The sequence below is a fragment of the Cherax quadricarinatus genome, chromosome 54, assembly GCF_038502225.1.
Source record: "Cherax quadricarinatus isolate ZL_2023a chromosome 54, ASM3850222v1, whole genome shotgun sequence".
Taxonomy (NCBI): domain Eukaryota; kingdom Metazoa; phylum Arthropoda; class Malacostraca; order Decapoda; family Parastacidae; genus Cherax; species Cherax quadricarinatus.
The window spans coordinates 27,462,184-27,485,771 of record NC_091345.1 but is presented as its reverse complement, the minus strand read 5'-3'; the positions used below and the strand labels follow the sequence as shown (position 1 = coordinate 27,485,771).

At 46.0% G+C, this 23,588-nt stretch overlaps 1 protein-coding gene across 2 annotated transcripts in view; it reads right to left on the bottom strand.

Annotated features, from left to right (window-relative positions):
• The window catches only part of MICAL-like (protein), a 568,521-nt gene that overhangs the window by 153,591 nt on the left and 391,342 nt on the right, over positions 1 to 23,588 (bottom strand). For both annotated transcript variants that reach the window (XM_070096758.1, XM_070096757.1), the window contains exon 3: positions 19,697 to 20,006. In XM_070096758.1, the coding sequence (XP_069952859.1) occupies positions 19,697 to 20,006 (310 nt within the window). The remainder of the gene's footprint in view (positions 1 to 19,696; positions 20,007 to 23,588) is intronic.

The following is a 23,588-nucleotide window of genomic DNA, read 5'->3' as shown; positions in this document are numbered from 1 at the left end:
TGAGGAGCACTGCAGAAGACCTACTGGCCCATACTTAGCAGGTCCTGTTAAAATTAAAATCTCACTCGTATATCTGTAGTATTTATAAAGCTACCTAAGGTAATAACATCAGTAACCCTAACAACCTATGCTAGGTTATTGTAGGTTATTATACTGCACTGGTGAACTGCAGTCTTAAACTGTTTATGCAGCTGATAGGCCATAAGGTTAACTGAAACTGACAGCTCGTTTACAGCGCCAAACTATTGTACAGTATTCACTTATGTGGCATTAAATGTCAAATATCAGTCAGTAAATGTTACTCAAGCTATGGTTGGGTGGCTTTAGAATGGGTTGGTCATGTGTGTGTGTGGGGGGGGGGGTAAGTGGGATGTAAATGGGGTTGATACCTAGTATGGGCCAGTGAGTCTTCTGCAGTGCTCCTCCATGCTTATATTCTTACGTCATCAAAGGGTTTACCATACAGTACATCAGATATATTCAGTCTCATTACTTATCAGATTGGAGGGAGAGAGTATGGAGGAGGTGAACGTATTCAGATATTTGGGAGTGGACGTGTCAGCGGATGGGTCTATGAAAGATGAGGTGAATCATAGAATTGATGAGGGAAAAAGAGTGAGTGGTGCACTTAGGAGTCTGTGGAGACAAAGAACTTTGTCCTTGGAGGCAAAGTGGGGAATGTATGAGAGTATAGTTTTACCAACGCTCTTATATGGGTGTGAAGCGTGGGTGATGAATGTTGCAGCGAGGAGAAGGCTGGAGGCAGTGGAGATGTCATGTCTGAGGGCAATGTGTGGTGTGAATATAATGCAGAGAATTCGTAGTTTGGAAGTTAGGAGGAGGTGCGGGATTACCAAAACTGTTGTCCAGAGGGCTGAGGAAGGGTTGTTGAGGTGGTTCGGACATGTAGAGAGAATGGAGCGAAACAGAATGACTTCAAGAGTGTATCAGTCTGTAGTGGAAGGAAGGCGGGGTAGGGGTCGGCCTAGGAAGGGTTGGAGGGAGGGGGTAAAGGAGGTTTTGTGTGCGAGGGGCTTGGACTTCCAGCAGGCATGCGTGAGCGTGTTTGATAGGAGTGAATGGAGACAAATGGTTTTTAATACTTGACGTGCTGTTGGAGTGTGAGCAAAGTAACATTTATGAAGGGATTCAGGGAAACCGGCAGGCCGGACTTGAGTCCTGGAGATGGGAAGTACAGTGCCTGCACTCTGAAGGAGGGGTGTTAATGTTGCAGTTTAAAAACTGTAGTGTAAAGCACCCTTCTGGCAAGACAGTGATGGAGTGAATGATGGTGAAAGTTTTTCTTTTTCGGGCCACCCTGCCTTGGTGGGAATCGGCCAGTGTGATAATAAAAATAAAAATAATACTTATAGCACTTATAGAATGTATACTCTTATACCAGGGGTTCCCAACCTGGGATGCTCGCACCCCCAGGGGTGCGTGATGGCACTTCAAGGGGTGCACAATTCCGTTTATTTTACTAAAATCTTTTCTAATTGTTCAATTTATATTTGCACTTTTTTTTCAAATGTGGTATTAGTTTTGTAAGTGGTGCAACATTAATCAAACATTTCCTGTCATTCTTTTACTTGGAATAAAATAGCTGACTATTATATTACAAACAAAATGAACATCTAGCTGGTTGATAGGGTGAAAGAGAGAGACAAAGATTGGAATGCTCTTCAAGGTGACGTTGATAACCGAGTAAATGCCCGCGTCAGCGGCAGTAAGTGACGAAGCTTCAGATCAGCTGCTACTGCTAAGTACAAGGCTTGGAGAAGCCTTGTACTTAGCAGCTTCTCACTATCCACAACAGAACTTTGCACATGTAACCCTGCTGGCAAATGAAAAGAAGTCCAAAAGTGGGTCATCTCTAGATGGAAGGCCGACACAAAAAAACAAAAGCTTGCGTCAGGTACAGTGGGATCCAAACAAAACCTGGTCAGGGACCAACAAGGTTATTCACCTGGTGACATTATTCCACCTCTAAATCGGCAGGATGGGACCATCTTTGCTTAACACTTTTCTTCCAGGATGCAAGTAAAAACCTCTGATATGCTAACTTTTTCTCCCTTACTACTCTCTTTACATCATTCCACCAATCGCTCTTCTTCCCTCCCGCACCCACTTTCCTATAATCACAAACTTCTGCTTAACACTCTAACACTACATTCTTAAACCTACCCCATACATCTTCGACCCCATTACCTATAATCTCACTAGCCCATCTATCTTCCAATATTTGCTTATATCTCACCCTAACTGCCTCCTCGTTTAGTTTATACACCTTCACTTCTCTCTTACTTGCTGCTTCTATTTTCCTTGTATCCCATCTACCTTTTACTCTCAGTGTAGCTACAACTAGAAAGTGATCTGATATATCTGTGGCCCCTCTATAAACATGTACATCCTGAAGTCTACTCAACAGTCTTTTATCTACCAATACATAGTCCAACAAACTACTGTCATTATGCCCTACATCATATCTTGTATACTTATTTATCCTCTTTTCTTAAAATACATATTACCTATAACTAAACCCCTTTCTATACAAAGCTCAATCAAAGGGCTCCCATTACCATTTACACCTGGCACCCCAAACTTACCTACTATACCCTCTCTAAATGTTTTTCTTGCTTTAGCATTACAGTCCCCTACCACAATTACTCTCTCACTTAGTTCAAAAGTTCCTACACACTTGCTTAACATCTCCCAAAATCTCTTTCTCTCCTCTGCACTCCTCTCTTCTCCAGGCGCATACAAATTTATTATGACCCAATTTTCACATCCGACCCTTATTTTAATCCAAATAATCCTTGAATTTATACATTTATATTCCTTCTTTTCCTTCCTTAACTGATCCTTCAACATTATTACTACTCCTTCCTTAGCTCTAACTCTCTCATATACTCCTGACTTAATCCCATTTATTTTTCCCCACTGAAACTCGCCTACCCCCTTCAGCTTTGTTTCACTTAGAGCCAGGACATCCAACTTCTTTTCATTCATAACATTAGCAATCAACTCTTTCTTATCATCTGCACTACATCCACGCACATTCAAGCACCCCATTGCTCCCAGCATTTTAGTCGCCTCATACGACACGCATAGTTTACGGAGGATTCTTTTCTATTTCCCATGGAGAACAGAGGAAATAAAGAACAAGAACTATTAAGAAAAAAGAAGAAAAACCTAGTTGTAAGTGTGTATATGCATGTGTATGCCTGTGTAGTGTGACCTAAGTGTAAGTAGAAGTAGCAAGATATACCTGTTATCCAGCATGTTTATGAGACAAAAAAGGACACCAGCAATGCTACCATTATGTAAAACAGTTACAGGTTCCTGTTTCACACTCACTTGGCAGGACGGTAGTACCTTCCTGGGTGGTTGTTGTCTATCAACCTACTACCTAGTACGTTATGTCTGGTTCAATGAGCATCTTCAACTCATCCCAGAATCACATGCATATGCAGACAACTGTACTCAGACATTTACTTATCCAAGAGAGAAAATGCCAGCTGCTCTCAGTTGCATCAATCACCAGCTTACAGCTATATCAGCCTAGGAAAAACGATGGCAGGTTATATTTGCTCCTGGGAAAACACAAATGCTGGAACAGTGATATGAATGAATGTTAAGAATGTTGGAACCCAGGGATGAGGTTATCCTTGGGTGAAATTTTATTTCAAAATGACTATGAAGAACTACCTACTAAATCTCGCAAACAAGGCAGCCAGGAAGCTTACAGCACCAAGACGCATCTCGCATCTGTTCGACAGTAGAGGCTGCAAGACTCGGAACAAGTCAAGTGTGCTCACACCTTGAGTATGATACACTTTCTTGGATTGCCTACCCCTCCCCCCCTTCCCCCATCGTCTCTTCGATTTGAAGACTGCGACACTTATGCAACATATGGGAATCTTTACTGAAGAAACGTTTCGCCACAGTGGTTTCATCAGTACAGTACAAAGCAGACAGGTGTAAGGAGAGGAGTTTGAGGTAATCAGTCCCTCAGCCTGGAGTCGATGTGTTCAGTCCATCAGTCTTGTAGAAAGTACAGCATAGGGCCGTAGAAGTGGCTTATATGCTGTTGTCAGGCGAGGCAAAGCAGGAGGAGGCCGGGTCATAGTGGAACCATCCACTAGTCTAAGTAGATCTTCGTCCAAAGAATGGACAAGTGTTGAAGAATTCTTTGCATCAAGATCCCATGATGCTGCAGTGTCTGACAGATGTGGCAAATGGTTTAAAACCGACAAGTTGAAGATTAAGACACTTATGCAACATATGGGAATCGGTAGATTCCCATATGTTGAATAAGTGTCTCAATCTTCAACTTGTCGGTTTTAAGCCATTTATCACACCTACGATTTCTTGATAAAACAGAGAACACAGCAAGACGACTCGTCTCCAGTTTGGACCCAGCCTGGACAGATCTGTTATTTCCACAAAGCCTTCAAACTGGAGGGATGAGGGTGGCCTTGCTGTTATGGACAAGGCCAACGATGGTAAGGTACCACATTAAGTTAGACTTTGTGATCAGTGAGAAGATAGCTTCTACACAACAAGACGGGCTCAAGCAGCAAATACACTCTCTTGTTATAACCTTCGCGAGAACATCACCTCACCGGAGATCACTTATTCCTAAAATGACCAGTCTGAAACATGTTCGTGCAGCATAACGACATCGATGAAATAAAGTCACCTGACCAAATGAATTTGCTGGCTTAAAGATGGCTCCAACTTCATCCTATTTCTTATTTGAGTCCCCCCCCAAAAAAAAGCTTTCAAATGAGTTGAGGTAAGTAACACCTCTTAGTTTGTAAATAAAATTAGGAACACATAAGAGAGAGAGAGAGAGAGAGAGAGAGAGAGAGAGGATGGGGAAGGGGGGGGGTGATAATCTGAACAACACTTGCTCCATGCTCTAATATCCTCAACTATGTTATTAACTTCCAAAGTGTCGGTATTGTCATTAAGGAATCTTAACTATTTCACAAGCGCTGTACAGAATTCTCTGTCATCGCTCCCGTGTCCCGTAGCTCGGTTGTTAGCGCTCTCAGCTTACCCACTGAGGTCCAGGGTTCAATTCTCCGGTGCGACAGGAAACAATACGACGTGTTTCCATAAGAAAACTGTTATCCATGTGAATCCATCGGTAAAATAGGTACCAGGGTGTTAGTGGACTGGTGTGGGTCGCATCCTGGGACAAAACTGACCCAATCTGCACGAAATGCTCTGCATAGTAATATGCCAAAATAATAATAATAATATCCTTATTTTTACAAGTACAAGGTATACAGTCCTAGCTGATATCAATGACATACTACTATACAGAAAGGCGCTTGTTATGCACAGCATTTCGGGCAAATTAAATCAATTTTCCCCAGGATGCAACCCACACCAGTCCACTAACACCCAGGTACCCATTTTACTGATGGGGAACATAGACAACCGGTGTAAAGAAACACGTCCAATGCTTCTACCCTCGCCGGGGAATCGAACCCGGACGCTCGCAGTGTGAAGCGAGAGCTTTAGCCACCAGGCCTATATACCTTGTAGATCTACTTGTAGAAATAAAGATATTATTAAAATACTATAAACCATGTTAAGAGAAACAAATTATTTAAAAAGGCAAGTTGCTAGAAACGGTAAGTTTTTTTAGTAAATATGTCCTAGTGTTGACTCAAGTGTTTTTTTAAACCATCACAGAAAACACTGATTTACCTCGTCTCCATCGGCAATAATTCATAAAATCTTCCGTGAGGTCAAGTGTAAATTTCGAAGTTAAAAAAAATATTTCTGTGAAGCACTGACTGGAACATTATGTTTCTTATTCCTTTTATAAACCTATATCTGTTTTCTAGTATGTACGATTATAAACCTATGACTGTATTATGTTACTTTATCAACCTATCACAGCTTCCTATTATAAACCATTCTCTGCTTCCTATTACTATCATAACCTATCGCTAATACACTAAGGTGTATTAGAATCTATTCAAGATTGATGTACTGAACACATCGACTCAAGGTTCAGGGACTGATTACCTCATTCTCCACTTGTTCTTCAAGTTTCTCCTACGTATGGACTGATGAAGCCACTGTGTGGCGAAACGTTTCCTCAATAAAGATACCCAAGAGTTGCACATGTGTCTAATTTATCATCATTAGAATGTATGCATTTTGAAGAGTGTTGTTTCTCCCCATCACGTGTATATTAGGGGAGAGTATCGTAGTTGTGGTACACTGCCACCAGGACTGGCTCGTGCACATGACCAGTCACTGTTATCCCATCACCACCGCCCTTGTAGAAAAATTAAGTGCTGCCTCTTCACCTCTTTTACCCGGCAGCATCGGGGGAACTATTTGTGTTGTTCCTATCACCAAGCACCGCTGGTTATGGCACTGCTTTTGTTAAGAGTGCTAGTTGTGGCTTTGCTTTTAAGTGCTGGTTCTGGCACAGCTTTTAAGAGTGCTGGTTGTGGCACTACTTGTGTTGTTCAGAGTTATGGTTGTAGCATTGCTTGTGTTGTTCAGAGTTATGGTTGTAGCACTACTTGTGTCGTTCAGAGTTATGGTTGTAGCATTGCTTGTGTTGTTCAGTTATGGTTGTAGCATTGCTTGTGTTGTTCAGTTATGGTTGTAGCATTGCTTGTGTTGTTCAGTTATGGTTGTGGCATTGCTTGTGTTGTTCAGTTATGGTTGTAGCATTGCTTGTGTTGTTCAGTTATGGTTGTAGCACTACTTGTGTCGTTCAGAGTTATGGTTGTAGCATTGCTTGTGTTGTTCAGTTATGGTTGTAGCACTACTTGTGTTGTTCAGTTATGGTTGTAGCATTACTTGTGTTGTTCAGTTATGGTTGTAGCATTACTTGTGTTGTTCAGTTATGGTTGTAGCACTACTTGTGTTGTTCAGTTATGGTTGTAGCACTACTTGTGTCGTTCAGAGTTATGGTTGTAGCATTGCTTGTGTTGTTCAGTTATGGTTGTAGCACTACTTGTGTTGTTCAGTTATGGTTGTAGCACTACTTGTGTTGTTCAGAGTTATGGTTGTAGCACTACTTGTGTTGTTCAGAGTTATGGTTGTAGCATTGCTTGTGTTGTTCGGTTATGGTTGTAACACTGCTTGTGTTGTTCAGAGTGCTGGTTCTAGCACTGTGTTGATCAGAGTGCTGGTTGTAGCACTGCTTGTGTTGCTCAGAGTGCTGGTTGTAGCACTATGCTGTCTAGAGTGCTGGTTGTAGCACTGTGCTGTCCAGAGTGCTGGTTGTAGCACTGTACTGTCCAGAGTGCTGGTTGTAGCACTGTGTTGTTCAGAGTGCTGGTTGTAGCAGTGTTGTTGAGAGTGCTGGTTGTAGCACTGTGTTGTTCAGAGTGCTGGTTGTAGCAGTGCTTGTGTTCTTCAGAGTGTTGGATGTAGCACTGTGTTGTTCCGAGTGCTGGTTGTAGCACTGCTTGTGTTGTTCAGAGTGCTGGCTGTAGCGCTGTGTTGTTCCGAGTGCTGGTTGTAGCACTGTGTTGTTCAGAGTGCTGGTTGTAGCACAGGTTGTGTTGTTCAGAGTGCTGGTTGTAGCACTGTGTTGTTCAGAGTGCTGGTTGTAGCACTGTGTTGTTCAGAGTGCTGGTTGTAGCACTGCTTGTGTTGTTCAGAGTGCTGGTTGTAGCACTGCTTGTGTTGTTCAGAGTGCTGGTTGTAGCACTGCTTGTGTTGTTCAGAGTGCTGGTTGTAGCACTGTGTTGTTCAGAGTGCTGGTTGTAGCACTGTGTTGTTCAGAGTGCTGGTTGTAGCACTGCTTGTGTTGTTCAGAGTGCTGGCTGTAGCGCTGTGTTGTTCCGAGTGCTGGTTGTAGCACTGTGTTGTTCAGAGTGCTGGTTGTAGCACAGGTTGTGTTGCTCAGAGTGCTGGTTGTAGCACTGTGTTGTTCAGAGTGCTGGTTGTAGCACTGTGTTGTTCAGAGTGCTGGTTGTAGCACTGCTTGTGTTGTTCAGAGTGCTGGTTGTAGCACTGCTTGTGTTGTTCAGAGTGCTGGTTGTAGCACTGCTTGTGTTGTTCAGAGTGCTGGTTGTAGCACTGTGTTGTTCAGAGTGCTGGTTGTAGCACTGTGTTGTTCAGAGTGCTGGTTGTAGCACTGCTTGTGTTGTTCAGAGTGCTGGCTGTAGCGCTGTGTTGTTCAGAGTGCTGGTTGTAGCACTGTGTTGTTCAGAGTGCTGGTTGAAGCACAGTGTTGTTCAGAGTGCTGGTTGTAGCACAGTGTTGTTCAGAGTGCTGGTTGTAGCACTGTGTTCAGAGTGCTGGTTGTAGCACTGTGTTCAGAGTGCTGGTTGTAGCACTGTGTTCAGAGTGTTGGTTATAGCACTGTGTTCAGAGTGCTGGTTGTAGCACTGTGTTCAGAGTGCTGGTTGTAGCACTGTGTTCAGAGTGTTGGTTGTAGCACTGTGTTCAGAGTGTTGGTTGTAGCACTGTGTTCAGAGTGCTGGTTGTAGCACTGTGTTCAGAGTGCTGGTTGTAGCACTGTGTTCAGAGTGCTGGTTGTAGCACTGTGTTCAGAGTGCTGGTTGTAGCACTGTGTTCAGAGTGCTGGTTGTAGCACTGTGTTCAGTGCTGGTTGTAGCACTGTGTTCAGAGTGCTGGTTGTAGCACTGTGTTCAGAGTGCTGGTTGTAGCACTGTGTTCAGAGTGCTGGTTGTAGCACTGTGTTCAGAGTGCTGGTTGTAGCACTGTGTTCAGAGTGCTGGTTGTAGCACTGTGTTCAGAGTGCTGGTTGTAGCACTGTGTTCAGTGCTGGTTGTAGCACTGTGTTCAGAGTGCTGGTTGTAGCACTGTGTTCAGAGTGCTGGTTGTAGCACTGTGTTCAGAGTGCTGGTTGTAGCACTGTGTTCAGAGTGCTGGTTGTAGCACTGTGTTCAGAGTGCTGGTTGTAGCACTGTGTTCAGAGTGCTGGTTGTAGCACTGTGTTCAGAGTGTTGGTTGTAGCACTGTGTTCAGAGTGTTGGTTGTAGCACTGTGTTCAGAGTGTTGGTTGTAGCACTGTGTTCAGAGTGTTGGTTGTAGCACTGTGTTCAGAGTGCTGGTTGTAGCACTGTGTTCAGAGTGCTGGTTGTAGCACTGTGTTCAGTGCTGGATGTAGCACTGTGTTCAGAGTGCTGGTTGTAGCACTGTGTTCAGAGTGCTGGTTGTAGCACTGTGTTCAGAGTGCTGGTTGTAGCACTGTGTTCAGAGTGCTGGTTGTAGCACTGTGTTGTTCAGAGTGCTGGTTGTAGCACTGTGTTGTTCAGAGTGCTGGTTGTAGCAATGTGTTGTTCAGAGTGCTGGTTGTAGCACCGTGTTGTTCAGAGTGCTGGTTGTAGCACTGTGTTGTTCAGAGTGCTGGTTGTAGCACTGTGTTGTTCAGAGTGCTGGTTGTAGCACTGTGTTGTTCAGAGTGCTGGTTGTAGCACTGTTGTTCAGAGTGCTGGTTGTAGCACTGTGTTCAGAATGCTGGTTGTAGCACTGTGTTCAGAGTGCTGGTTGTAGCACTGTTGTTCAGAGTGCTGGTTGTAGCACTGTGTTGTAGCACTGTGCTCAGAGTGCTGGTTTTAGCACTGTGTTCAGAGTGCTGGTTGTAGCACTGTGTTCAGAGTGCTGGTTTTAGCACTGTGTTCAGAGTGCTGGTTGTAGCACTGTTGTTCAGAGTGCTGGTTGTAGCACTGTTATTCAGAGTGCTGGTTGTAGCACTGTTATTCAGAGTGCTGGTTGTAGCACTGTTGTTCAGAGTGCTGGTTGTAGTACTGTGTTGTTCAGAGTGCTGGTTGTAGCACTGTTGTTCAGAGTGCTGGTTGTAGCACTGTTGTTCAGAGTGCTGGTTGTAGCACTGTTGTTCACAGTGCTGGTTGTAGCACTGTTGTTCAGAGTGCTGGTTGTAGCACTGTTGTTCAGAGTGCTGGTTGTAGCACTGTTGTTCAGAGTGCTGGTTGTAGCACTGTTGTTCAGAGTGCTGGTTGTAGCACTGTTGTTCAGAGTGCTGGTTGTAGCACTGTGTTGTTCAGAGTGCTGGTTGTAGCAGTGCTTGTGTTCTTCAGAGTGTTGGTTGTAGCACTGTGTTGTTCCGAGTGCTGGTTGTAGCACTGCTTGTGTTGTTCAGAGTGCTGGCTGTAGCGTTGTGTTGTTCCGAGTGCTGGTTGTAGCGCTGTGTTGTTCCGAGTGCTGGTTGTAGCACTGTGTTGTTCAGAGTGCTGGTTGTAGCACAGGTTGTGTTGTTCAGAGTGCTGGTTGTAGCACTGTGTTGTTCAGAGTGCTGGTTGTAGCACTGTGTTGTTCAGAGTGCTGGTTGTAGCACTGCTTGTGTTGTTCAGAGTGCTGGTTGTAGCACTGCTTGTGTTGTTCAGAGTGCTGGTTGTAGCACTGCTTGTGTTGTTCAGAGTGCTGGTTGTAGCACTGTGTTGTTCAGAGTGCTGGTTGTAGCACTGTGTTGTTCAGAGTGCTGGTTGTAGCACTGCTTGTGTTGTTCAGAGTGCTGGCTGTAGCGCTGTGTTGTTCAGAGTGCTGGTTGTAGCACTGTGTTGTTCAGAGTGCTGGTTGTAGCACTGTGTTGTTCAGAGTGCTGGTTGTAGCACAGTGTTGTTCAGAGTGCTGGTTGTAGCACTGTGTTCAGAGTGCTGGTTGTAGCACTGTTTTCAGAGTGCTGGTTGTAGCACTGTGTTCAGAGTGTTGGTTATAGCACTGTGTTCAGAGTGCTGGTTGTAGCACTGTGTTCAGAGTGCTGGTTGTAGCACTGTGTTCAGAGTGCTGGTTGTAGCACTGTGTTCAGAGTGCTGGTTGTAGCACTGTGTTCAGAGTGCTGGTTGTAGCACTGTGTTGTTCAGAGTGCTGGTTGTAGCACTGTGTTCTTCAGAGTGCTGGTTGTAGCAATGTGTTGTTCAGAGTGCTGGTTGTAGCACCGTGTTGTTCAGAGTGCTGGTTGTAGCACTGTGTTGTTCAGAGTGCTGGTTGTAGCACTGTGTTGTTCAGAGTGCTGGTTGTAGCACTGTGTTGTTCAGAGTGCTGGTTGTAGCACTGTGTTGTTCAGAGTGCTGGTTGTAGCACTGTTGTTCAGAGTGCTGGTTGTAGCACTGTGTTCAGAATGCTGGTTGTAGCACTGTGTTCAGAGTGCTGGTTGTAGCACTGTTGTTCAGAGTGCTGGTTGTAGCACTTTGTAGCACTGTGTTCAGAGTGCTGGTTTTAGCACTGTGTTCAGAGTGCTGGTTGTAGCACTGTGTTCAGAGTGCTGGTTTTAGCACTGTGTTCAGAGTGCTGGTTGTAGCACTGTTGTTCAGAGTGCTGGTTGTAGCACTGTTATTCAGAGTGCTGGTTGTAGCACTGTTGTTCAGAGTGCTGGTTGTAGTACTGTGTTGTTCAGAGTGCTGGTTGTAGCACTGTTGTTCAGAGTGCTGGTTGTAGCACTGTTGTTCAGAGTGCTGGTTGTAGCACTGTTGTTCACAGTGCTGGTTGTAGCACGGTTGTTCAGAGTGCTGGTTGTAGCACTGTTGTTCAGAGTGCTGGTTGTAGCACTGTGTTGTTCAGAGTGCTGGTTGTAGCAGTGTTGTTGAGAGTGCTGGTTGAGGCACTGTTGTTCAGAGTGCTGGTTGTAGCACTGTGTTGTTCAGAGTGCTGGTTGTAGCACTGTGTTGTTCAGAGTGCTGGTTGTAGCAGTGCTTGTGTTCTTCAGAGTGTTGGTAGTAGCACTGTGTTGTTCCGAGTGCTGGTTGTAGCACTGCTTGTGTTGTTCAGAGTGCTGGCTGTAGCGCTGTGTTGTTCCGAGTGCTGGTTGTAGCACTGTGTTGTTCAGAGTGCTGGTTGTAGCACAGGTTGTGTTGTTCAGAGTGCTGGTTGTAGCACAGGTTGTGTTGTTCAGAGTGCTGGTTGTAGCACTGTGTTGTTCAGAGTGCTGGTTGTAGCACTGTGTTGTTCAGAGTGCTGGTTGTAGCACTGCTTGTGTTGTTCAGAGTGCTGGTTGTAGCACTGCTTGTGTTGTTCAGAGTGCTGGTTGTAGCACTGCTTGTGTTGTTCAGAGTGCTGGTTGTAGCACTGTGTTGTTCAGAGTGCTGGTTGTAGCACTGTGTTGTTCAGAGTGCTGGTTGTAGCACTGCTTGTGTTGTTCAGAGTGCTGGCTGTAGCGCTGTGTTGTTCAGAGTGCTGGTTGTAGCACTGTGTTGTTCAGAGTGCTGGTTGTAGCACTGTGTTGTTCAGAGTGCTGGTTGTAGCACAGTGTTGTTCAGAGTGCTGGTTGTAGCACTGTGTTCAGAGTGCTGGTTGTAGCACTGTGTTCAGAGTGCTGGTTGTAGCACTGTGTTCAGAGTGTTGGTTATAGCACTGTGTTCAGAGTGCTGGTTGTAGCACTGTGTTCAAAGTGCTGGTTGTAGCACTGTGTTCAGAGTGTTGGTTGTAGCACTGTGTTCAGAGTGTTGGTTGTAGCACTGTGTTCAGAGTGCTGGTTGTAGCACTGTGTTCAGAGTGCTGGTTGTAGCACTGTGTTCAGAGTGCTGGTTGTAGCACTGTGTTCAGAGTGCTGGTTGTAGCACTGTTCAGAGTGCTGGTTGTAGCACTGTGTTCAGTGCTGGTTGTAGCACTGTGTTCAGAGTGCTGGTTGTAGCACTGTGTTCAGAGTGCTGGTTGTAGCACTGTGTTCAGAGTGCTGGTTGTAGCAATGTGTTCAGAGTGCTGGTTGTAGCACTGTGTTCAGAGTGCTGGTTGTAGCACTGTGTTCAGAGTGCTGGTTGTAGCACTGTGTTCAGAGTGCTGGTTGTAGCACTGTGTTCAGTGCTGGTTGTAGCACTGTGTTCAGAGTGCTGGTTGTAGCACTGTGTTCAGAGTGCTGGTTGTAGCACTGTGTTCAGAGTGCTGGTTGTAGCACTGTGTTCAGAGTGCTGGTTGTAGCACTGTGTTCAGAGTGCTGGTTGTAGCACTGTGTTCAGAGTGTTGGTTGTAGCACTGTGTTCAGAGTGCTGGTTGTAGCACTGTGTTCAGAGTGCTGGTTGTAGCACTGTGTTCAGAGTGCTGGTTGTAGCACTGTGTTCAGAGTGTTGGTTGTAGCACTGTGTTCAGAGTGTTGGTTGTAGCACTGTGTTCAGAGTGCTGGTTGTAGCACTGTGTTCAGAGTGCTGGTTGTAGCACTGTGTTCAGAGTGCTCGTTGTAGCACTGTGTTCAGTGCTGGTTGTAGCACTGTGTTCAGAGTGCTGGTTGTAGCACTGTGTTCAGAGTGCTGGTTGTAGCACTGTGTTCAGAGTGCTGGTTGTAGCACTGTGTTCAGAGTGCTGGTTTTAGCACTGTGTTCAGAGTGCTGGTTGTAGCACTGTTGTTCAGAGTGCTGGTTGTAGCACTGTTATTCAGAGTGCTGGTTGTAGCACTGTTGTTCAGAGTGCTGGTTGTAGTACTGTGTTGTTCAGAGTGCTGGTTGTAGCACTGTTGTTCAGAGTGCTGGTTGTAGCACTGTTGTTCAGAGTGCTGGTTGTAGCACTGTTGTTCAGAGTGCTGGTTGTAGCACTGTTGTTCAGAGTGCTGGTTGTAGCACTGTTGTTCAGAGTGCTGGTTGTAGCACTGTTGTTCAGAGTGCTGGTTGTAGCACTGTGTTGTTCAGAGTGCTGGTTGTAGCACTGTTGTTCAGAGTGCTGGTTGTAGCACTGTTGTTCAGAGTGCTGGTTGTAGCACTGTGTTCAGTGCTGGTTGTAGCACTGTGTTCAGAGTGCTGGTTGTAGCACTGTTCAGAGTGCTGGTTGTAGCACTGTGTTCAGAGTGCTGGTTGTAGCACTGTGATCAGTGCTGGTTGTAGCACTGTGTTCAGAGTGCTGGTTGTAGCACTGTTCAGAGTGCTGGTTGTAGCACTGTTGTTCAGAGTGCTGGTTGTAGCACTGTGTTCAGTGCTGGTTGTAGCACTGTGTTCAGAGTGCTGGTTGTAGCACTGTTCAGAGTGCTGGTTGTAGCACTGTGTTCAGAGTGCTGGTTGTAGCACTGTGTTCAGAGTGCTGGTTGTAGCACTGTTGTTCAGAGTGCTGGTTGTAGCACTGTGTTCAGAGTGCTGGTTGTAGCACTGTTGTTCAGAGTGCTGGTTGTAGCACTGTGTTCAGTGCTGGTTGTAGCATTGTGTTCAGAGTGCTGGTTGTAGCACTGTTGTTCAGAGTGCTGGTTGTAGCACTGTGTTCAGAGTGCTGGTTGTAGCACTGTGTTCAGAGTGCTGGTTGTAGCACTGTGTTCAGTGCTGGTTGTAGCACTGTGTTCAGAGTGCTGGTTGTAGCACTGTTGTTCAGAGTGCTGGTTGTAGCACTGTTGTTCAGAGTGCTGGTTGTAGCACTGTGTTCAGAGTGCTGGTTGTAGCACTGTTGTTCAGAGTGCTGGTTGTAGCACTGTGTTCAGAGTGCTGGTTGTAGCACTGTTGTTCAGAGTGCTGGTTGTAGTACTGTTGTTCAGAGTGCTGGTTGTAGCACTGTTGTTCACAGTGCTGGTTGTAGCACTGTTGTTCAGAGTGCTGGTTGTAGCACTGTTGTTCAGAGTGCTGGTTGTAGCACTGTGTTCAGAGTGCTGGTTGTAGCACTGTTGTTCAGAGTGCTGGTTGTAGCACTGTGTTCAGAGTGCTGGTTGTAGCACTGTTGTTCAGAGTGCTGGTTGTAGCACTGTTGTTCAGAGTGCTGGTTGTAGCACTGTTGTTCAGAGTGCTGGTTGTAGCACTGTTGTTTAGAGAGCTGGTTGTAGCACTGTTGTTCGGAGTGCTGGTTGTAGCACTGTTGTTCAGAGTGCTGGTTGTAGCACTGTTGTTCAGAGTGCTGGTTGTAGCACTGTTGTTCAGAGTGCTGGTTGTAGCACTGTTGTTCAGAGTGCTGGTTGTAGTACTGTTGTTCAGAGTGCTGGTTGTAGCACTGTTGTTCAGAGTGCTGGTTGTAGCACTGTTGTTCAGAGTGCTGGTTGTAGCACTGTTGTTCAGAGTGCTGGTTGTAGCACTGTTCAGAGTGCTGGTTGTAGCACTGTGTTCAGAGTGCTGGTTGTAGCACTGTGTTCAGTGCTGGTTGTAGCACTGTTGTTCAGAGTGCTGGTTGTAGCACTGTTGTTCAGAGTGCTGGTTGTAGCACTGTTGTTCAGAGTGCTGGTTGTAGCACTGTTGTTCAGAGTGCTGGTTGTAGCACTGTTGTTCAGAGTGCTGGTTGTAGCACTGTGTTCAGAGTGCTGGTTGTAGCACTGTTGTTCAGAGTGCTGGTTGTAGCACTGTTGTTCAGAGTGCTGGTTGTAGCACTGTTGTTCAGTGTGCTGGTTGTAGCACTGTGTTCAGAGTGCTGGTTGTAGCACTGTTGTTCAGAGTGCTGGTTGTAGCACTGTTGTTCAGAGTGCTGGTTGTAGCACTGTTGTTCAGAGTGCTGGTTGTAGCACTGTTGTTCAGAGTGCTGGTTGTAGCACTGTTGTTCAGAGTGCTGGTTGTAGCACTGTTCAGTGTGCTGGTTGTAGCACTGTGTTCAGAGTGCTGGTTGTAGCACTGTTGTTCAGAGTGCTGGTTGTAGCACTGTTGTTCAGTGTGCTGGTTGTAGCACTGTTCAGAGTGCTGGTTGTAGCACTGTTGTTCAGAGTGCTGGTTGTAGCACTGTTCAGTGTGCTGGTTGTAGCACTGTTGTTCAGTGTGCTGGTTGTAGCACTGTTGTTCAGTGTGCTGGTTGTAGCACTGTTGTTCAGTGTGCTGGTTGTAGCACTGTTGTTCAGTGTGCTGGTTGTAGCACTGTGTTCAGTGCTGGTTGTAGCACTGTTGTTCAGTGTGCTGGTTGTAGCACTGTTGTTCAGTGTGCTGGTTGTAGCACTGTTGTTCAGTGTGCTGGTTGTAGCACTGTTGTTCAGTGTGCTGGTTGTAGCACTGTGTTCAGTGCTGGTTGTAGCACTGTTGTTCAGTGTGCTGGTTGTAGCACTGTTGTTCAGTGTGCTGGTTGTAGCACTGTTGTTCAGTGTGCTGGTTGTAGCACTGTTGTTCAGTGTGCTGGTTGTAGTACTGTTGTTCAGTGTGCTGGTTGTAGCACTGTGTTCAGTGCTGGTTGTAGCACTGTTGTTCAGTGTGCTGGTTGTAGCACTGTTGTTCAGTGTGCTGGTTGTAGCACTGTTGTTCAGTGTGCTGGTTGTAGCACTGTTGTTCAGTGTGCTGGTTGTAGCACTGTTGTTCAGTGTGCTGGTTGTAGCACTGTTGTTCAGTGTGCTGGTTGTAGCACTGTTGTTCAGTGTGCTGGTTGTAGCACTGTTGTTCAGTGTGCTGGTTGTAGCACTGTTGTTCAGAGTGCTGGTTGTAGCACTGTTGTTCAGTGTGCTGGTTGTAGCACTGTTGTTCAGTGTGCTGGTTGTAGCACTGTTGTTCAGTGTGCTGGTTGTAGCACTGTTGTTCAGTGTGCTGGTTGTAGCACTGTTCAGTGTGCTGGTTGTAGCACTGTTGTTCAGAGTGCTGGTTGTAGCACTGTTGTTCAGTGTGCTGGTTGTAGCACTGTTGTTCAGTGTGCTGGTTGTAGCACTGTTGTTCAGTGTGCTGGTTGTAGCACTGTTGTTCAGAGTTCTGGTTGTAGCACTGTTGTTCAGAGTGCTGGTTGTAGCACTGTTGTTCAGAGTGCTGGTTGTAGCACTGTTGTTCAGTGTGCTGGTTGTAGCACTGTTGTTCAGTGTGCTGGTTGTAGCACTGTTGTTCAGTGTGCTGGTTGTAGCACTGTTGTTCAGAGTGCTGGTTGTAGCACTGTTCAGTGTGCTGGTTGTAGCACTGTTGTTCAGTGTGCTGGTTGTAGCACTGTTGTTCAGTGTGCTGGTTGTAGCACTGTTGTTCAGTGTGCTGGTTGTAGCACTGTTGTTCAGTGTGCTGGTTGTAGCACTGTTGTTCAGAGTGCTGGTTGTAGCACTGTTGTTCAGTGTGCTGGTTGTAGCACTGTTGTTCAGTGTGCTGGTTGTAGCACTGTTGTTCAGTGTGCTGGTTGTAGCACTGTTGTTCAGAGTGCTGGTTGTAGCACTGTTGTTCAGAGTGCTGGTTGTAGCACTGTTGTTCAGAGTGCTGGTTGTAGCACTGTTGTTCAGAGTGCTGGTTGTAGCACTGTTGTTCAGAGTGCTGGTTGTAGCACTGTTGTTCAGTGTGCTGGTTGTAGCACTGTTGTTCAGAGTGCTGGTTGTAGCACTGTTGTTCAGAGTGCTGGTTGTAGCACTGTTGTTCAGTGTGCTGGTTGTAGCACTGTTGTTCAGTGTGCTGGTTGTAGCACTCCTTGTGTAAGTCATTCGCTTATTTCACGTTGTTACATATTATTCTTACATAACAATGCATGGCCACATAATAAGTGATACAGCAGACTGTTGTTGCCAGGGGTAACAGTAAACAATCAATATATTACTCTTCTTTATTCATCTTCCATCTCTAAGTGTTTTGTTTTGTTTCGTTTTTTGTGTCTTTTTTTGCTTCTCTTGATCTTCTTAAACAATATTGATCAATATTGTACCACTTAATGTTCCGTGTTACCCTTCTTGCACGATCACAAGTGTACCTGCGAGCAGCAGCAGTAGGCAACCCTCACACCCGAGAGCAGCAGCAGGCAACCCTCACCCTAGAGCAGCAGCAGGCAACCCTCACACCTGCGAGCAGCAGCAGGCAACCCTCACCCGAGAGCAGCAGCAGGCAACCCTCACACCTGCGAGCAGCAGCATGCAACCCTCACCCGAGAGCAGCAGCAGGCAACCCTCACACCTGCGAGCAGCAGCAGGCAACCCTCACCCGAGAGCAGCAGCAGGCAACCCTCACACCTGCGAGCAGCAGCAGGCAACCCTCACCCGAGAGCAGCAGCAGGCAACCCTCACACCTGAGAGCAGCAGCAGGCAACCCTCACACCTGAGAGCAGCAGCAGGCAACCCTCACACCTGAGAGCAGCAGCAGGCAACCCTCACACCTGAGAGCAGCAGCAGGCAACCCTCACACCCGAGAGCAGCAGCAGGCAACCCTCACACCTGCGAGCAGCAGCAGGCAACCCTCACACCTGCGAGCAGCAGCAGGCAACCCTCACACCCGAGAGCAGCAGCAGCAGGCAACCCTCACACCCGAGAGCAGCAGCAGCAGGCAACCCTCATACCTGAGAGCAGCAGCAGGCAACCCTCACACCTGAGAGCAGCAGCAGCAGCAGGCAACCCTCACACCTGAGAGCAGCAGCAGCAGGCAACCCTCACACCTGAGAGCAGCAGCAGCAGGCAACCCTCACACCTGAGAGCAGCAGCAGGCTACCCTCACACCTGAGAGCAGCAGCAGGCAACCCTCACACCTGAGAGCAGCAGCAGCAGGCAACCCTCACACCTGAGAGCAGCAGCAGAAGCAGCAGGCTGCCCTCACACCTGAGAGCAGCAGCAGGCAACCCTCACACCTGAGAGCAGCAGCAACAGGGAACCCTCACACCCGAGAGCAGCAGCAGGCAACCGTCACACCACACCCATCTGACAGCAGCAGCACGCAACCGTCACACCACACACATCTGACAGCAGCAGCAGGGAACCCTCACACCTGAGAGCAGCAGCAACAGGGAACCCTCACACCTGAGAGCAGCAGCACGCAACCCTCACACCACACACACACCTGACAGCAGCAGTAGGCAACCGTCACACCACACACACCTGACAGCAGCAGTAGGCAACCGTCATACCACACACATCTGACAGCAGCAGCAGGGAACCCTCACACCTGAGAGCAGCAGCAACAGGGAACCCTCACACCTGAGAGCAGCAGCACGCAACCCTCACACCACACACACTCCTGACAGCAGCAGCAGGCAACCGTCATACCACACACATCTGACAGCAGCAGCAGCTGGTATCCCTCACACACCACACACTCACCTGAAAGGAAAAGCAGCAGGTATCCCCCACACCTCAGAGGTATACATCAACAATCATTCAGTAACAAGATAACAAATTGTCACACTCGTCGGTGCTGAAGGAGTCACAGCGAGAATTATAAAAGTAGTTCACTGTCCTTCTTAGAATAATGTCCCTGGGGACCCCAAATAAGTTCCCTGAGCCCTCATTAACGACTATGGGGCCCCCTGGTAAGTTCCGGGGGGAGGGGCCCAGGTAAGTTCCATGAGACCTCATTAATCGTCCTCGAATCCCCAGGAGAATTACCTGAGCCCTCATTAATGCCTCTGGGGAGGCCCCCCCAAAATTCATTAAGAATTTGTCAACTGGTCTGGGGCCCCCAGGAAAATTCCTTGAGTTCTCATTAATGGGACTGGGGGCATAAAAGACCCCTGGTATGAAGCTATCACTTCAGCCACAGAACTCACCCACGTCCTGCACGACCCACAGAACTCATCCAGCCACAGAACTCACCCACGTCCTGCACGACCTACAGAACTCATCCAGCCACAGAACTCACCCACGTCCTGCACGACCTACAGAACTCATCCAGCCACAGAACTCACCTACGTCCTGCACGACCTACAGAACTCATCCAGCCACAGAACTCACCCACGTCCTGCACGACCTACAGAACTCATCCACGTCCTGCACGACCTACAGAACTCACCCACGTCCTGCACGACCTACAGAACTCATCCGCATCCTGCACGACCTACAGAACTCACCCACGTCCTGTACGACCTACATAACTCACCCGTACAGATAATAACGCCACAAAAACAATACCATAATACGTCATAGTAATTTTTCACCCTAAGTTCCCACTAATGGTCAAGAAAGGTGAGAGTTACGTACCTTATCTGACTTGATCTCTGGCTTGTTCTTCCGCTGCAGAGGAGGAGTATTTCTGGTCTTGATTGTTCCAGCAGGAACGGCCTGAGGAACAGCATTGTTGACAACACGCTTGGTATTAGTGAGGCCCAGTGCAGCAAAGGCCTGGTAATATTGGGACACGTATGTTAAAACTGAGAGTCGATCAGGTACATCATTCTCCACCATATCCTCGGCGTCCAAGAGTGCAGGAATGCCAAGTTGTTGCTCAGCTATACGGAAGGCCAATGCATTGTTCTCCAAGACGTTCTCTGGCTTCAACGAAGAGTATTCACTGTTGGTATATACAATATAAGACTAAGATGCAGCTGGCAAGTAACCTATGATACAGTGAACTCCTCTTATAAAGCATGAGTTACATTCCTGAAAAATAACAGTGTAATGTAAAGTAACGTTACACGAAATTAAAAAATAGTTACGTTCAGACACCTACAAATTTCTCAAACAATCTGCTGTAATATTAGATTAAATAAAAATTTGTACAGTATAACTTATGGTAATACAATCTAGTAATGAATTCTTCTCCAATGGAAGTTTGGAAAGTGATGATGTTGGCCTATTAGGCTGAGGTGGATGACTGTGATTGTGTTGCTGTAGATACAGTTTGTTAATAGTTGATTGTTATGTAGTGCTTAAGTATTCTGTAATGCATCACTGGTATACTTTATCTTTTAACATCTTCAAGGAAATGACCAGAACAAATTATATTATGAAGACGGTTTCAATTTTAAGTTTCAATTCATCCATCACTAAACATACAATGTCGTGAAAGCTATCATTCCTTCTCTCAGTTTTATATACAACAGAGTTTGTACCGTATTATCTGTGAACTAATTAGTGCTCCTTTCTTTGTTTTCCTCTCTCAATCCAAACATTCAGTAACTATTATCTCTTACTGAGCTGACTAGATAAATCTTAAAAACATGATTATGAACGAAAAGAAGCAGTCAGGATACAACCAGTGGCACAGCAGTCTTAAAATTACAAAGCCAATATGCTTACTACTGCACCGCCCCAGCCAACGAAGACTTATACTAGATCAATATATATATTATCATGTATCTCTCTCTCTCTCTCTCTCTCTCTCTCTCTTGCACTCCATTGAGTACATATTCAGGACTCTGAGGTGTTCCCAGTAATTTAAATGCTTTAATGGCTCTATGCAGGCCACAAACGATCTTTGAGCCTGTTCTAGCTGTGATATCTCTCCAGCCCTGAATGAAGTCATCGACACTAAGCAGTACGATTTCAAGTGCTACCTCTGGCATCATATACCTTGTTTTGAAAGTCCTCATTATCCACATCATTATTTTCTGGCTGTCGTGACATTTGCCTTATTGTGTTCTTTGAAAAAAGGTCAGACGACAGTAAACCCAAATCCCTCACATGTTTCTTTCATTGTTTGGTGTTTCTCTTGTCTTTTATATCGTGTTCCTTTTGAGTTCTTCATTCTTTCCGTATCTAATAAGCTGGAACTTGTCACCACTAAGTCATGTTATTTTCACTGCTTACTGAAAAACTTTGCTTATATCTTCTTGCATTTTTCAGTCTCTTCTACATACACCTTTGATGAGTTTCAAGAGTCTTTCTACTCTCTGAGCCCGGCCATAGGCCAGGCTCGTCTGGTGCTAGCCCAGCCAACCAGGCGGCTCCTGCTGGAGGCCTGCTGCGCCACATATCCATCACAATCTGGTTGATCTGGCATCTGGTGAAGATACTTGTCCAGCTTCCTCTTGAAAACTTCTACACTTGTTCCAGCAGTGTTTATATCTTTTGGTAAGATTTTGAATAATCTGGGGCACGGATGTTGATACAGTGTTCCCTTGTTGTGCCCACCGCACACCTGGGTTTATTTTCGACTTCCTCCCATATCTCTCACTCCAGTATGTTGTTATGGAAGTGTGCAGATTTGGGACCAGGCTCTTGAGTACTTTCCAGGTAAATATTATGTTTCCCTCTCTCCTCTGCTCCAGTGAGTACATATTTAAGACTAAGGCGTTCCCAGTAATTTAAATGCTTTACTGGCTCTATGAAGGCTGTAAAAGATCACTGAGTCGAGTGGATTTTATCTATGTCCGCTATGAGGATAAACACTAAAGGTACAGGACCATTCCTTGAAGTACAGAACTTTTTACTTCGCTAATGCTAGATTTTGCTCAGTTTACGACCACTTTTTTGGTGTGCAGTCATCCCATGATAACATATGTCAAAAGCCTTTGCAAAATCCATATACACCATATCTGCATTTTTTTTCAATGCCTCCATAATTTTGCTACAGTGACTTAGTATCCGAGACAAACATGTCTTCCGGGTTTAAATTCATACTGGTTTGGGTTGTGTTGCTCCATAAAATTTGTAATTTAGCATCTCATCACTAGGGATACAGATACGGTTGCAATATAATGCGATCCTTTATTGAAAACGTTTCGCCCACACAGTGAGCTTTAACAAGTCACAACTTTGTGACTCAATAAAGCCCACTGTGGGGAGAAATACTGTCAATAAAGAATCACATTATATTGCATTGGTGTCTTTATCCTGTGTCGGTATTTTGTTTTTGTACCCTTACTTCTTATTTCTTCCCATAGCCAAAGCAGACCAGTAACGATACTAGTGCTACTGGTCTGCAATTTTTGGCTAGCACTCTACTGCCGCCTTAATGTAGACGAGTTATGTATGCACACTAAGGTCTCAGAGTGCACATTCTAGTGGTATTTTGCACCACTTTATAAACGAAGAATACCTTTGAAGAGTTTCGAGAGTTAATCCACTCTCTGAACCCGGCCATGGCCAGGCTCGTCTGGTGTTAGCCCTGTCAACCAGGCTGCTCCTGCTGGAGGCCCGCTGCCCCACATATCAATCACAGCCTGGTTGAGCTGGCACCTGGCGAAGATACTTGTTCAGTTTCCTCTTGACGGCTTCTACACTTGTTCCAGCCGTGTTTCTGATATCTTCTGGTAAGATGTTGAATAGTCTGGGACCCCGAATGTTGTTACAGTGTTCAATTATTGTCCCCATCACATCTGTGCTCCTCACTGGGTTTATTTTACACTTCCTCCCATATCTCTCACTCCAGTATGATGTTATGGCAGTGTGCAGATTTGGGACCAGGCCCTCGAGTACTTTCCAGGTATATATTATCGTGTATCTCTCTCTCCTCCACTCCAATGAATACAAGTTCAAGACTTGTAGTTTAGGTGCTTTACTGGCTCAATGTGAGCTGCAAAGATCTTTATATTTGTTCCAGCTCCGATATTTTTCCTGCTTTGAACGGAGCCATCAGCACTGAGTAATATTCTAAGTGAGGGAACACTAGTGATTTGAAAAGAGTCACCATTGGCATTATTTCCCTTGTTTTGAAAGTTCTCAATACCCACCCCGTCATCTTCCTGGCTGTCGTGATCTTTGTCTTGTTATGGTCTCTAAAAGTAAGGTCAACTGACATAATTATTCCCAGGTCTTTTACGTGTTCCTTACGTTCTATTCGTTGACCCTCTTGAGTTTTGTATATAGTGTTCCTTTTGAGTTTTTCTTTCTTTTCATACGTAAGCAGCTGGACCTTATCACCACTGAACGTCATGTTTCATTAACCTGTTAAGAACTACCTATGGAAATGGAACATTATTAACTTGGATTTTTCACATGTGCAGAAATATTTGAGGTTTCCGTGGGGAGTGTAACACCCCACACCTACCTCCTGACAAGGAAGATGTAGGGGTGAGTCTACCACACCTACCTCCTGACAAGGAAGATGCAGGGGTGAGTCTACCACACCCACCTCCTGACAAGGAAGATGCAGGGGTGAGTCTACCACACCTACCTCCTGACAAGGAAGATGCAGGGGTGAGTCTACCAC